We start from the raw sequence: 16,095 nt of genomic DNA on the forward strand, positions 1-16,095 counted from the left end.
GTCGTGTGTGGGAGAGGTGAGGAGACCTCCGAGGGCTCCGGTCCGGTGAGGGAGACAAGAAACACCCACTAGGACCCAACCCCGGCAGCCAGCCGCCCGAGCATGCGCTGAGAGTTTGTGCAGCTGGCCCTGGCTGCCGCCACTGCCTCGTCCGGACTTGGCGAGGACTTGGGAGGGAAGGGACAGCGGCGCTGGGAGGTGGCTTAGCCGACACTTTCCAGCAACTGCTGCCCAGGACTTTTTCTTTCTTTCTCGCCCCCCCCCCCCCCAGGAGGCGGCGGTGAGGGGAGAGGAAGAGAAGGAAGCGTCGCAGTGTGAGCCCGTGCAGCCCTTCGGCTGTGCGGGAGGCACGTCTCTGCCCCACGAGTGGCCGCCGTGCGTCGCCGACGGTGCCCCTGCGGGAGTGGGGCGCGGAGCCCTGCGCCCACGGTGAGTGGCCGTGCGCCTCGCGTCCTCCCCGGCCAGCAGCTGGGTGCTCGGCCACTCTAGGGGCTCGCCCGGAGCTTCCCCCGGCGCCCTGCCGGGGGCGCGCACGCGGTGGCCGGGCCGGCTTTGTGCTCCGCGGGCGGCGGGGGAGCGAGAGACTCCAGCACTGCCCCCATCGCGTGCACAGCTGCCCCGGCCCTAACGCCCTGGCGCACCCCCTCCCCCAGCTCACTCCCCTCCGCCCCCGTGCGTTCCCTGGCTAATCCATCATTCTGGGAGCGAAAGCCTCATTTCTCACATTTTCCCAAGGAAATCCTAGTCGGCGGGCGGAATCCCTGCTCGGAGGTGCGCCCTCTCCGGTTCCCCGCCTTGGCGCCCGAGCTGCGGGACCAGGTGCGGACGCGCGAGGTTGGGAGGTGTCGCGGGAACTGTCCTAACCAGGAGGACACGCGCGCCCTCCGGCTCACCAGTGGCGCCTGTAACCCTCCCGGGACAGTTCCAAGCAGAGCTGTCCCCCAGGAGGGGCGTAAGTCCAGGGAAGTTTTAATAAACTTCTCAGCGGAAAGCAGAGGAACTTGCCTAGCGTCCCCCCAGGACGGGACTTTACAAGGCACCTCCATCGATCCGGAGAGCCTGCCTGGCAGGTGTTAGCTGAAGCACGGTTGGAACTTTTGGGAGCTCAGTTACTATTTACAACGCTAGCAAGTGCGTTTTGATGAAATGATGTTTCGGATGAACTAGGTTTTGGGACTGAGGGTGGGGCTGTCTGTGGAGAGCTGGATGTTGACAAGTTCCCTTGTTTTTCGTAAACCTGCAGATAGCTCCTGCTTTGCCCAGGAGCATAGGATGTGGTGAGAGGATGGAGCTTTTCTCTCGCGGGGCTCACCATGGCCAGAGAAGATTCCGTCAAGTGTCTGCGTTGCCTGCTCTATGCCCTCAACCTGCTTTTCTGGGTAAGTCAAATTGTTCTGCTGCACCCCAACCAGCAGGTGGGGACGGCTGGACCCGGTTTCCTGCAGCCAGCAGAGACTGTGCCAAAGGGCATGGCTAAGCATTATTTAATTACATGGAATCACACCCTGAGTTTTTCACAGAAGTAAAACTTGACCTTTCTGAAATGCCTTTGATCTCACTGGAGCCCCGTTTGTAATTAGAAAAAAGAAATCCACCCTGGATCCTAGTAGCAGTAAAATTAGACTTGAAGCTAATCTGGGGATATAAATAAGGACACGTGCTTGTACTCTTTGATAAGAAAGTTATGACATACTCCTTAGGGAACTATTTGCTAGCAGGAGTTTTAGATAACTGGGCAAGCCATAAGTTATTTATTTTTGTCCCCCAAGTCTATGGAATCTTCTTGATGGAGCCCTTGACACATTTATTTATTTATTTGGTGAAAATTTGTACCTAGATATTCTTAGGGTGATTCTAGACAGTCTGAAAGGTGGTTTTTGTGTAACTGTTGCAGAGTTGGCGAAGATTAAGGAATTTTGTATATGCTTTTGGAAAATCTCATAACCATTTAAGGGAATGAAATACATAAAATTTAACAAGCTCATGGAAATCTTTAGGCCCTATGAATTACTGACTTTTTAATGCCTTATGCTCAGGCATAAATTCTCATAAAATGTTGTTAATAATTACGTTATTATTTATAAAACATTGGAAGTGTAAAAATTTAAACTTGTTTCTTTAGGAGGCTGTCATACTTAATTAAGTTTATTTCTTTTTCTTTCTTTCTCTCTTTCTTTCTTTCTTTCTTTCTTTCTTTCCTTCTTTCCTTCTTTCTTTCTTATTTCCAGGATTCTAGATTTTTCTTTCAGAACTTTTAACAGATTTTTTTGTGGGGTGGGGGAGGAGGGTTGCCTGGCTGGCATTGACCACGGTTTTCTTCATGGTAGTATTGCATATGGTCTCCAGAATGTGACATTTTAGCTGGAACTTTGGGGATGGCTTGTTTTAAGGTGAAAAACCTTAATTTAGTAAATCATCTGCAACTTATCTAAGATGATATTACTTTTCTCTCAACATGAAGATGAAAGCATTGAGTACTGTCACCGTGTAGACATGTAAAATGACTACTTGATCTTATGATAGTTGTTAATTTTTAAAAGGTAGAGTTTAAGTGGATCATTAAATTGGCCATAAAGATATTAACATTTTGAACTCTATTTCTTTCAAATACATATTTGTCATTCTTGTTTACTAACTTCTTTCATTTCTACCTTAGGCCTTTTCATTCTAAGATCATCACATTCTACCTCTAAAAGTAACTTTAGAAGTGACCTTGTTGAACTTCCTTTCCTTGCTAGTGTGGAAATAAGTGTGAGTTCAAAGCATTGCCGAAGGTCAGCTAGTCCAGTGGTGGCCATTTCAGAAACACAACTTAGCTTTCTTTCACTTAGTCCGTGCCTTTAACATGGAGCCTTGCTAACACTTGAAACTTGGAATTGTTAAAATATTTTTGCTGTTATTCGGGAAAGAATAAATCTTTGGAAACTTTTCTTTTTTTGTTTTTGAAAATTTCTTATCTGCTTGAAAGGCAGAGGGAGGGAGCGAGCAAGAGCGAGACAGACTCCCTCACCCCCAAACGCTCATGCTCACACATGGAGTTTTTGCTAGGTTAGTTCACTTTGCAGATGCCTGCGACAGCTAGGCCTAGGACAGGGCCCAAGAACTCCATCCAGGTCTTCCACCTGAGTGAAAGGAACCAAGTAAGGGGGCTGTGATGGTGCATCCCAGTCCGGGGTATGTTGGCAAGAGGTTGGATCAGAAGTGGAGGTGGCACTTGATCCCTTGGAGACGCAATGCAAGCATCATGCCCTGCCTCAGGCAGCCTGCCCCTGAAGACTTTCTGAAAGGTGTTATATATCATGGTAGGAAAAGCTCCTAATCATTGAACAGAAATATTGCTTCTCTGAAACATGAAATTGTTTAGAGACTAAACTCCTCCACGGCCCAGGGCTCTTTGTGTCCACAGAGGGTGAAAAATGATATTTCTCTTGAGTTCTGTACTCCCACCTTCTAACTTTGTGTGCTGGTTTTCTTTGGATTGCTTTCTGTTCTCTCCGTATTCCCTCCTCTCCAAAAAGTAACTGGTGACCATCTAGTATGCATCCCGATGTACTTGAAGTTGTTTCTTGCAACATAAATTCACTCCTCCCTTTCTACGTGGATCCATTCCTGCCATGCACATTCATGTTTTTGTTGTTGTAAAATTGTTTTTCACCTGTGTTAGTCATAAAGAGTGTGATTGCTTTGTTCAAAGGTACATGGTTTCATCAGCAAAACAAGCCCCAAATTATATAGTTATATAGCGGACATACTAAATAGCTAACATGGAGTTGTAAGGCACACAAGTAGTATCCCAGTTTCCTTTCTGTGCCATGGGAATACTAATTCCTGTTTTTTGGAGTTGGGAGGATTAGAGCTAACACATATTGAAAGTACTTAGGACAGATACACAAGAGTGCTTGTCTGTGTAGTAGTGGTATTTGTGGTTGTCATTTCTCCACTGGCTGTACTAAGTGAAGTTGGAGTTCAGGAGCTTAACCGCTGAGCCGATGCCTGCCCCCCTCAAGCTTTTTAAATGTAGAATATTACATATCCTTTTGTATTATATATTCTTATTTTCTCTGAAAGTGATTGTGTTTCTCAGTCAAAAGTTTACTTTTCCATGTGGACTTTCAGATTGTTTTACGTAATTTAAAATGCTTATTGGGGTTTTCATTAAGATTCTATGAAACATGTACACTTACTTTTAGAATACTAGCATTGTCCTGTCAACATTAGAGTGGGATTTGTAGATTTTCTACTTCATTATCAACTCAGAAGTGGACTTTTTACTGTGTGCTGGACACACCCCTGGCTCTCCTTATGTTAGTTACCTCTTACCTTCTTGTCTCTAGTTATAACAGCCCCTGCAGCCTAGTTTTCTTTCCTGTTTATTTATCTTCAGCAAAGAACCTGGTCCTCAGATAAAGGGAGTCACTCATGAGTTGGGGGCAGAGCAGGAACGATGGCAGAGTCCAGCTTTGTTTCTTGTTCAAGTGCAGGAGAAGGTATCCTTCTGGAACAGCGGAGGCTAAGCCGAGTAAACATCCTCAGTAGGAAGGGATTAGCTGTCCACCTGCTCATTCCAAGTCCCCTGGAGCAGTGCTGCTCAGACCGCAAGGTCAGAGTGAATTACCTGGGCATCTCCTCAGGGCGAGGCAGGCCTGGCTGCATTTCTAACGGCATTTTCAGGACAGAACGCTGATGCTGCTGCCACGGGCCACGCCCCCACCCCCAGGAGCAAGGTCTGAATCCTGCTTTCGGTCCTCAGGCAAGTTGCAGGCACAGCAAACCAGGGTGCTCTTAGAGTCTCACTTCTCACACCAAACTGCACCTCCTGAGTCTGGAGAGGGAGTTTGTCCTTCAATGTAGTTTGCAAGATTTAGACATTTGCCTTCGTTACTCCTGGGTCCAAAGCTGTAGCCTTTTATTCTTCACTCAGGGTTTTCAGTGAACTTACTTCTGTTTAACTTCTGTTAGGCTGAAATGTTCTCCCCTTCTCAGCCTCCCCAGGAGTTTAGGGAAGAAAACACTAAAACTTCAGTGAGAATTCATACAGTTTTGTTTTGAAGTTTTGGAATTCTAGATTTTCAGGTGTTTTTTTGTTTGTTTGTTTAAATGGAAAAAAATGCAACTTAAGCATTTAAAATTTTTTTGTGTGAAGATGAAGCCTCGATGATCTAAGAGGAAGCAGTTCATAGCACTCTCATGGACACAGACATATTGTCTTCATTGTTAGGGATTCGGTCACCTTCATTTGGCATCTGTTGGGTGTTTCTTCCATGTTAGGAAGACAGCGTGGTCAAAGGACAGTGGTCCTGCAGCTGGTAGACGGGGCCTTTCAGTTTGCCATGAGAGTTGTGGGTGTGCAATACGAAGGTCTGCGTGAGACGTGGTGTAGGTTGGTAAACTTTGCCCAGAGCTCTCTTCCTTTTTAATCACTCATTTATGTGTTTGAGAACACACACACACACACACACACACACACACACACACACACACACACAGAGTGAGCGAGAGACTGCACTTTCGTTCATTGTTTCATAGCCCAGATGTCCACAGTGACTAAGGCTGGGCCAGTGCTGCAGCCGAGCATCAAGTACCTTAAACCAGGTCTTCACGTGGTTGGAGGGAACACTCCTGCCATCACTGCTAACTGACAGGGTCTGCATCAGCAGGAAACTAAAAATCAAGCTGAAACCAGGACTCAGCCCTGCTAGTCCTGACCCAGGAGCCTTAACCGACTGGATAACTTCAGGGTTAAATCCCCACCATTCCCAAGGTTAGGTGCCTTCACCCACTGGTTAATTTCAAGGTGGAATGCTCACCCTTGCCAAGTTTTGAGACCTGGATTTGCAATATGTTCTTGATGGAGTAAGGACGTGTAGACCTTTACTATTTAAAAATAGTGTTATTGTTGAATGAACTACACCCTTCCTTCACTGTAAAGAAGGCTAGATGGAAATTTTCTGCTATTACAAGTATGGATAGAGATGATTCTCTGAGAATTTTTTCAGATTCTGAGCAACTTAGTATTCACAAAATGTGTAATTTTCTAAAAATATATCATGTTTGTTGTATAAAATAGCAGTAAAAGTAGTAGAGTTTTAAATACAGTATTTGTTTTCATTTATTGGAAAGGAAGCCACCTGCACACCCAGAGACAGGGAGACAGAGGTTTTTCCATCCATGGATACATTCCTCAAATTCCTGCCACTGCCACAGCTGGCGAGGCCCAAACCAGCAGCCTGCCGTTCAGTTAGGGTCTTCCTTGTGAATGGCATTGGCCTATGTCCTTGATCTTCACCAGCCACTTCACACAAGGGGCATCAGCAGGAGGCTGGAATCAGAAAGGAAACTTGATTTTAAACCCACACGCAGTCATAAGGGATGCGGGCATTCTAACGTCAGGGATAGCCAATGTAAATGCTCATGCTTTAGTGATGGCCAGACTGGATTCAGCCACCTTGTACTTCCCCTGTCCTTTCCCAGTGCTGGAAGATAGTGTTATTTGATTCCTCTCATTACTTCTGTCTGATAGGTAGATAGGTGGGCAATGGGAAAGGCACACACCAACAAAAAGGCAGGGAAGGTCTGCCATGGGAAACAGGAAGCACACCTGTTACCAGGGAGAACTTCCGCTGTGCTGCCAGCCTGCAGATCACAAGTCATTGGTGTCTCTTTTTCAGTCAATAAAAAATTAAATCACCCTTTTAAGGAAAGCTGCTAGTCCAGTTTCTCTGTTTTCAGAATAACCAAGTGGAGTTTATGAAAGCTAGAGTTATTGTGTAGGTCTTCTTTGAAGAGACAGAGCTAAAGTTTGTGGTCCTGACTGCTTTGGGGGAATCTGTTGTTTGCTACAGATTTGACAACAGTGGAAAGTGTAGCTAGGCGGGTGTTAGATGTCTGGCATTCCTTTACAGAAATCGTGTCACTGTCACCTCGTGTGAGATGAGATAGTGCACATAGCTCACAGTTGAAGGGTTTGAAGACTGTGGTTTTGACTGTGGCCTTACTGTTTTGTGGTAAATGTAGGTGTACATTAAAGAATAAATTCAGGGAATGTACATTCACATACAATTCTGATTCAGCAAGCAACTCAGTTCAAGACTTAGATATAAATGAAATTGAACCGTATCTCCAAGACAGCAGATTGTATATTCTCAGCATTTGTTGAGAGCTAGTATTTTCTAGGCATTTGCAAGACAGAAAGTGGCAAGTGTCTTACTAAGTAAATTATTGAATATATTTCTATGAAATATTATTTTTGTGAATTCCCTAATGTTTGCTTCAGTTTGAAATAGTATATTACTATAGGAGAAAGTGTAAGGGGCTGTACACCCAGTTACATAGACTGTTTCCAACAATTTAGTTATAAGTGATAGTTGAAGAATGATTTCCGTGACGTACTTGGAGATCTAGCTCAAAAGAACATTATTGGTGAGGAGTTCTGAAGCCTTGCGTTCGTGTGAGTGATGAACTTAGATTCAGTAGCATCAAAGTTAGCAGCCGGGGCCCCAGGCTCAGCTCAGTTGAGCTTTTTGCTGTAGGCATGCGCTGCATTTGCCATTAACTGCTATCGATTTCTCAGCCCCAGTGAGGAAGATCATTCCTTTGAGCACGATCCTTAGCTCTGTAGTACAGCATTCAATGCCTTAGCCAAATATGTTCCTTCTCAGAGCTTCTTGTTCACTACAGGATAAAGATTTAGGGGCAGGTGCTGGGGGACACAGAGTTAGTTGCTCCTTGGGGTGCCTGCATCCCAGATCAGAGGACCCAGGATAGAGTCCTGCCTCCACTTCCAATGCAGTTTTTGCTACTGCACTTGGGAGGCATCTGGATCTGATGACTTCCTGAGTGTCTGGGTTCCTGCCGCCCACATGGGCAACCCAGCTTTCGCTTGGCCCGGCCCTAGTTGTTGCGGACCTTTGGGGAGCGAACCAGTGGATGCAAAATCTGGCTTTGTCTCCGTTACTTGCATTCATATAAATAAATAAATAACAAATAAGTAAGTATAACTTTTTTTAAAGGATAAGGAGTTATATTTATTGACTAGTGTTATTTGCACAGCTGCAATCTATGGGTATACTCTTACAGAGAAAAAGAAGCAGTGGAAGAGAACAGAATGTAACTTCTTCCCCCTTCATGTAGTTTGTAGTCTAAAGGATTTTGAGCATACCTAAGTAAGCAACTAACCTGATGTATAAATCTTTGATGTTGTCATTTAGCAGGGATCTCTCTGCTGGGACACTTCCAGTGACAGGAAGTGTAGTTTTGTTAAAACATGTCCTAATTTTGTAAACGATCTTTACTAGTTAGATTTTCCTGCAAGTTGAGGCCACCTGCCTTTTAATTTAATGATTTTCTCATTTGTTCACTTAACATACATTATACCCTGCTGCTTCGCCTGCTGTTCTGCTGTGCGTTGGGGAGCTAAGCAATGGTCTGTTTGCTCTGCTGGAGTGAGACAGGTGGGGCAGAAGTAGGAAGCAGGAGAATGACTGACTGTTCTGCGATCTTTTTTTTTTTTTGATGGTTAAAGCCGAAGTTTATTAGGGGCATCAGACTTTATACACTGAGAGTCCATACTGTTTCCCTCTCCTGATTGGAATTCCTTTTGTTTTGTATATCCCACCAGGTGTTCTCATTTACATGCTGTTTATACCAAAGGTAGCCATTAGGTTGTTGTCATGCAAATACTGTCCAATGAACTGCAAACCTGTGCTCGCTGACCTTCCAGGCTCACAATGTCCTCCTACAAATCCCCCTTCTGTGTTTTATAAAATTAGGCCTGAAACTTGTAGCTGGGGGAACATGCTCTTGGAAGAGCAGAAGAATGGGGAGAAACAATGTTATATATATTAACAGATATAATTTCTCCCAAGCTAACATGTTTTTGAATTCAACCTAAATCAGAGTTGCACAGGAACAGTGAACAGTTAACATCCATCATATGTAACAGCTAAGTATAAACTTAACATCATAGTTTCTATACAGTTAGTATTAACAGTTGATGAAAGTTTTGGGGAGGATCTCATTACAATTTAAGCCTTGCCATTTATATAATTGAAGTGTGATTTTACAGATTTCTATGCATTTAGGATAATCAAAACAGTCTTATAATTCTACCAAATCATAGAAAAGCGTTAGGCAGGTGAGCAGGGAAATCTCCAACAACCTAGTGAATGAGGAAGAATTTAACTCTATATCCTAACCTAGTAAAGTCCTTGAAAAGCAAATAGGGAGCCTGACCAGTAAGTACAGGCTGAGCGATTATAAGTTAATGGCCTTTGTTCTGACTGTTCCAAATACTCTATATCCATGTCTCTCTGTAGCCTGATCAGTTAGGTACAAGTTGGGTGATTATCAGTTAGCTGACCTTTATTAGTCTCTAGTATCTAAAATAATTTTGGGGCTCACAAGCAACCCTGATAGTCGGTGTGGTGTAAGAGAGGGCTGGGAACCATGGCTGGAGCTAGGTAAGAATTAGGGAAAGCTCCTCCTCTGAGTCCACTTGTCTCTGAATGCCACCCGGGGCTCCGGGCTGAAGTTCCGATGTCACCAGACCCTATCATGAGGGAACTGGGCTGCTTCAATCCCATGTAGGAAATTCACTAGGAAAGGACTGACCTCAGAGTTCTCGGCCTCCAAGGGCACTCACCTTCCTTGTAGTCCCCTTGGCAGTCGGGATAAGGTCCTCCTTGATGAGGCAGGCATCCACTGCTTCTGTAGTGAAAGCACATGGGAGACCTCCGGGGGTCTCTGGGACTAGGATAGAGAGCTCCTCTTATCCTCCTGCTCCGCCTTGAGATCCCCTCCTGCTCTGTACACACAACCTCCTTTAAGAGGGTGTCAGAGTCGTCCTTGGATTCCACCACAAATTAATATGGCTTTTCTAATGTCTAAGGCAGTTAAGAATTTATTATCTATGAATAATAATTTACACTTAAAGTCTTCCTCAAACATCCTAAGAAAGTGGAGAATTTCTCTGCACTCCTGACCTGTAGTGGAACAAGAGGAATATTAAACAAATTTAGTTTTCAGTTCTTAGAGGCAGTTCCACTGGGGGTTCCGTCTTCTCCAGGGGCAGCGTTGCGTTGAAGGGAGTTGCTGCACTTCCAAGGTCAGATGAGTCATAGGGAAACCACAGTTTTGAAGATTTATCAGGAAATTCTAGGGACAAGAGCATAACCTTTCCCATAGATTATTAGTGTTCCACAGTATCAATCATTCAGTTGTATTATCAAGTACATCATGTCAGGGACAGTTGTGCTTGATGCACCAATCTCTTAGAACCCCTCATGTCACCTGGCATTGGGAGGGGTCTGGCCTCCTCCTCCTCCTCCTCCGATGTTTCCTTGATGGTGATGGATCTTTCAGGATGAGGTCGTGAAGCTGTCTTACTGCAGGAGCTTCCTCCAGTGAATGGAGTCCAAGACTTTACATTACAAGTAGGCATCCACACAGGCTGCAGCTCAGTTCCTGGGAAAATAAGCATATCCTCTTCCCACAGTTAGCAAGGAGTTAGGACCTCTACACTTGTGAGTGGCTAGGTCCCTCCATCAAACCAAAGACATCTGCGTTGGGCCTGCAAACTGCCTCCAGTAACACAGAGCTGCTGCTCACTAGAAGGCAAAATCTGAAGAAAATTTAAGGTGAATAAGACCAAATTAATGCACGCACAGGGGTAGCATATTCCCCCCCTCTGCTTTTAAAACATATATTGTTGGACAAAATAAATTAGATTTATTAACAGTTTAAAATCATGCAGATACTTTTACAATTCTATCAGAAAGCTCTGAGCAACCTGCTCTTGTTGATAAACAAACAGCAACACATGATAACAATTTTAAACAACTTTTACAAAAGACAAAATGTTAAGACACACATGTATGCGCACACACACACACAGACACACACACACTTTTGGAGACTTAAAATAGTATTCTCAACCAAGCTTAGTAGTAGTGTTCACCAGAAATCTGTAAGTGAAATGATATTAAATCAATAATCTTGAACCAAGAAACTCAGTGAAAAACATTGATCGCCGCTATGAAATCTCTCTATCAATCTAAAAATGCAAATTTCAGTCTTCCCAGTAATATAGGCATCCTAAGAATACATAGTTAACAACCAGATACAACTTTAGAGCTAAATCATTAAAAGCATGTAAACTAAAATTTAAACCTTCACAATTCCATGGAAGCATACATACACCATTTTGACACAATAAAATTTTACTCCATTTTGCATTTGGCAATAATCTTAATATAATTCAATAGCCTGGTCTACTGTCTCCACAAAACAGGAGATAGATCCGTTGGCATTCTTGAGGCCTCGTAAGAATACCAATCGAAGCCCTAGGATTTGAAAACTTTGAATACTTAAATGCTTTTTTAAAGGTAGCTAAAAATATCTGAAAGATTTGTTGTTGAAGTTAGCATGACACATTATACATTACAATTGGTTATCGATGTGAGAACATCACTCAGATATCTTTAAAACAAATACAAAACCTTGACACATTAAAGGCAGTGAGAGATTTGATTACTAGCCAAAAGCACAAGAATTACATTAATACATGTAAACACTTTGTAGATGATATCACATTAATTTAACTTATAGCTTGAAATAATCTAACAGTGTGTTACAGTTCAATTCTATACCAAAATTACGATAAAATTTCACTCCTTTTTTTAAAATGTCTCCCCAAAAAATCCTCAAGATTTACAAAAGCCCAGTCTTTCCTTTGAATTCCAAGTTCCCAAAAGTTGCAGTGGATATGCAGATGAAATCAGTTAGCTAAACATTTATCACAACAAAAGACCTTGAAATTGGTCAATATTGTGAAATCTAGCAGTTAAACTGAAGGCCTGTATCCCAGTTTTCTTGTATTCCAGTGTCCTCAGCATTATAAAATATTCCAAAAGACATGCAGTTACAACCTGGGTACATTAACACAAAAACAGCAAACTTTCACCTTATAACGATATAATGCCGTCACCCAAATACTCCTTAAAGCAAGAACATCACTTTGTTAATTTTAAACAAGAAGAACTTAATGAGACAGAGAACATAACTTAATGTAAAAACTTGTCCTTAAAAATTGGCATACATGATTAAGCAATGCTGTATAGAAAAAGTGCTATATGAATAACATGCATTCACCACAATTGATTGAAATTTCAGCCTCCAGGATTTACTTGCTGGCTATTTTAAGTTTGAAGCTTCTCTGCAGGCACAAATTGAATAGGGTGTTCCTGTTTTGTAAACTCCTGAATGTTTGGGACCTGGGAATGGCTTCTCCAGCAGTCTTCTGGCCACAGGCGTCTGCCACCATGATCAACTTTAGATTTACATTCCTTTTTGCAGTGGCGGCCTCTTTGGCACTTAGGACATATTCCTGTGGAGTGACTGTTAGAAGTATCAGCGTGGTATCTTTGAGTTGTAGGAAGCATCCCGCATTTTTTTCTCAGGTGTCCTGGCTTGCCACAGTTAAAACATTTAGCATTAATTTGCTTTTGAATGGCAAAAGTTTCAAGTGCTGCTAGGCGTGCAAGGTGTTTAAATGTGCCTATGTTGTGACAGGCTTTGAGGTAACCCAAAAGATCTTCCTTTTCTTTTATAGGACGAATAACAGTCTGGCAGTCCTCGTTTGCATTCTCAAAAGCCAGTTGCTTTCATAACAATTTCCTAGTGCCTTCTCCTCTAACTTGTTTTTCTATGGAGTCTGTCAAAGGCCTTACAAAATCAACATAAGATTCTCTGGCTCCTTGAAAGACTTTTGTACAACTGCCTGCAAATTCAGACCTAGCTTCAATTTTTTCCCATGCCCACGATGCTACGTCTCGTATATGAATGAACACAGCTTGAGGTAGCAGTATCTGCTGCTCTGTAGTAACCCACTGTCCATCTCCGACTAACATATCATAAGTCAATTGCCCCCCTCCAGGGAGTTGGCGACCTGATGCTCCTAACGATCGCAATTTTTCCTTAGCCATATCGCTTCTCCATATTTTCCATTGTAAATATTGAGAAGGAGAAAGTCCTATTTTTGCTATTACTTCAAAATCATAAGGAATCCAGTTTGCTCCCTGGCTGCAGCCATTTAAATATTCCCACACGTACGAAGAAGTAGGTCCGTAGGACAAGCAAGCCTTTTTAAAAGCCGTGATGGCATTACCATCTGGGCTTTCATAGATAGGTTGATGGTTTTCTTGACTATGATTGGAAAAAGCAATCGGAATTCATGAGGTCTCCGGGGAACATCAGACATTTGGAAACGTCTTTGATCAGATTTAAGAGTGAGATGGCATGGGCTGGTATTTAACTCTTCCATTATCCTATCCTTGTTTACCTCACTAGAGAAATCCTGTGGTTTAACACTACAAATTTTCTTCTTTTTCTTAGTTCTCATTTCATTTTCAGTCACATTATGGTAACATCTTTCATTAGGAGAATCTCTCCTGAGTTTTCTTTTCCTAATTTCCACATCTGCAGCATAAGGCCTTTCTCTTTTAGCTGCATTACAGTGGCATCTAGGAGGGTCTCTCACACGTTCTTTTTCATCTTCATCTGTAGTATAAGCCATTTCTTTCCTAGCCACATTACGGTGACATCCCCCGTTAGGGAAATCTCTCACAGGCTGCTCTTTGCCATCCTCCTCATCTGCACTATGAGACGTTTCTTTTTTAGAAATATTACGGTAGCCTTTCCTGTTAGGTGGACCTCTTAAGAGTCCTCTTTCTCTTTCTTCCTTGTCCATATTACGAAACACTTCTTTTTTGGCTACATTTTGGGGGTGTCTCCTCTTAGAGGAGTTTCTTGCACATTCCCCTTCTAAAATTATAATAACAGCTCTAATTAAAGCTGATATAATCCAAAAACTAACTTGAATATCTTCTATCCTTCCGGCCTTTTCAGCATTTTTCTGAGTAAAATTCTTAAATCCAGTTTCTAGTGTCCATTCATCTGGAGACCAACGATTATATTCACCAATAAGCTCTAAATAAGAACGCAATTGCTGCCTAGTTACCTTTGCTCCACTTTTCACTAAAAAATTCTGCACAAGGGAGATAAACGACTGTGCCTTGCACTGGTTCTGGCCCATTGTCCCACTCACCACTTCCTGTGGGGGTCCCCGCTGCACTTTCTTTTCTTCTTTCAAGTCCCTGTTCAGGCGCCACTTGTCGCTGTCCCGCAGCGACGGACTTGGTGCACGGAGCCGATAATAACACGCGTGGACCCTGACTGATGGTTAAAGCCTGTTCTGCGATCTTTACAAGCGCGTTGGGAGCAGGCAGGTAGGAGGCAGGCAGGAGGGCATTGTCACACTCAATCTGAGCTGGCCATGAGAAGGAGAGTCGTTTAGCTCATGAGGATGGGCAAGCAGGGCTAAGATGGTGCCCAGTGGAATGAGCAAAGACAGGCATTGGCAGGTCGACCTGCTGTGCTGTGGAGACTTGCAAGTAGTTTTGTTGTTTGAGATTGTAGGAGGGAGCCAGCAGGAAATGGAATTGAAGAGCCATGTTACAGGGTGGCTGCTGAGGGATCCCAGAGCCCTGCTCGGGAGTTTAAACCATTCTTCAGGAGGGAATGGCGGGTACAGGAAACGGGAGTTTGGAAAGAGCCATGAAGAAGAGCTATAAACTGAAGTGCTTGCTCCATGCTCTGCCATGGTAACCGAAGGTCGAATTCAAAGTGGGAATATTTCTGGGTAAGATGACTGTAATCGCTTGGCAAGGGAGGATGAAGGCCTGACCCAGCCAGAACCGGGGCCTGAGCTAGGCAGGAAAGGGGGTGGAATTCAACAGGCGCCATGCAGGAACAATCTGAAGGACTTGGAACTAATTAGTTATGGGGCTGAGGAAGAGGGAGAGGTTTGGGCTGCCTGCCCAGCTGCCAGCTTGTGTGATTGAAGGGTTGATTATCTCGTTTGCTATCCGTGGGAGGGACCCGTGGCCTTTGGGAGCTGTGGCACCGAGTTCAGTGTTAGAGATGTCAGAAGAGAAGGGCCATGGGCATCCAGTCAGTAGCTGTGTCTCAGCGCTTCCTCTCTTGTGCATTTGGTAGGACTCCAAATAGCTGAAGATTCCATTTCGGAACTGACTCGGGAGGAGTCTGCTCCGCTGAACTGACTGAGGAGATTAAGAGAAAGCCCTTTGATCTGAAGTGACTTAGAAAAATAATAGGAAATATGTACAGAAGGCTCTCACACTGTGTTTTTCCCCCGTATAAATCTGTGAAGCGAGACTTGTTTTTCTAACACTTTATCAGTGAGAAAACTCAGTCTTGGGAATGAGTAAATGGCCTTCCCAAAGCCATCCAGCAAAAGGAGCCAAGATGGAATTTCTAAGCGGAGTTCAAGATGCAGAGGCTTCCCATGGTTAGCAGGACAAGACCGTACCCTGAGGTGGCTGCAGGCCTCTGCGTGCCCTGACCGCTGCGTGTCAGTTATCCTTGCTTGAACAGAGGCTGTCTTCCACCCTGAGGCCGTTGCTCTTCTTTTTGACAAGGATACGATCAATATTTTTCTCCTAATTAATTTTATAATTGCCTTTCAGATCATGGCTATTCTGGAGAAGTTTCTTTGACTTTGTGGAGTAATAGATTAGGCACTCCCAAAGGAATTCCTCTAGCGATTTCAAATCTTTCTTTTTGGTGCTTGTCATAGTTTGCAGTTATAGATTTATATCTTGCGTGAGTCGATTCATGTGTTCAAGTTCAATGTGTCACGGGGAAAATGTCGGCTGTTGATCACCGATGTGTTTAGCACATGGCTGAGCACCCGGCAAGTGGCGGGTGAGCAATACGTGTTTAAAGAGTTCTTTTATTTATTTGAAAGGCAGAGTTACAGAGAGAAGGAGAGAGAGAGAGAGAGATCTTTTATCCACTGCTTTATCCCTCAAATGGCCAAGATGTTTGGAGCTGAGCTGATCCAAAGCCAGGAGCCAGGGGCTACTTCTACATCCCCCATGTGGGGGTAAGAACCCAAGGGCCTGAGTAGTTCTCCACTGCCTCACATCTGAAGGCCACAGCAGGGAGCTGGATAGGAAGTGGAGCAGCTGGAACCTGAACCGGTGCCCATATGGATACAGGCACCTCAGAGAGAGGCCC

General features: G+C 43.9%; 1 protein-coding gene across 1 annotated transcript in view; it reads left to right on the forward strand.

Moving 5' to 3' along the window:
* The first annotated feature begins 288 nt into the window (after positions 1 to 288).
* The window catches only part of TSPAN12 (tetraspanin 12), a 47,695-nt gene continuing 31,888 nt past the window's right edge, over positions 289 to 16,095 (forward strand). The window contains exons 1-2 of the mRNA XM_041002445.1: positions 289 to 429; positions 1,244 to 1,379. Of these exons, the coding sequence (XP_040858379.1) occupies positions 1,314 to 1,379 (66 nt within the window). The 5' untranslated portion in view covers positions 289 to 429; positions 1,244 to 1,313. The remainder of the gene's footprint in view (positions 430 to 1,243; positions 1,380 to 16,095) is intronic.

Source organism: Ochotona curzoniae, unplaced genomic scaffold, assembly GCF_017591425.1.
Source record: "Ochotona curzoniae isolate NIBS_2020 unplaced genomic scaffold, NIBS_Ocur_1.0 scaffold_2476, whole genome shotgun sequence".
NCBI classification, from domain to species: domain Eukaryota; kingdom Metazoa; phylum Chordata; class Mammalia; order Lagomorpha; family Ochotonidae; genus Ochotona; species Ochotona curzoniae.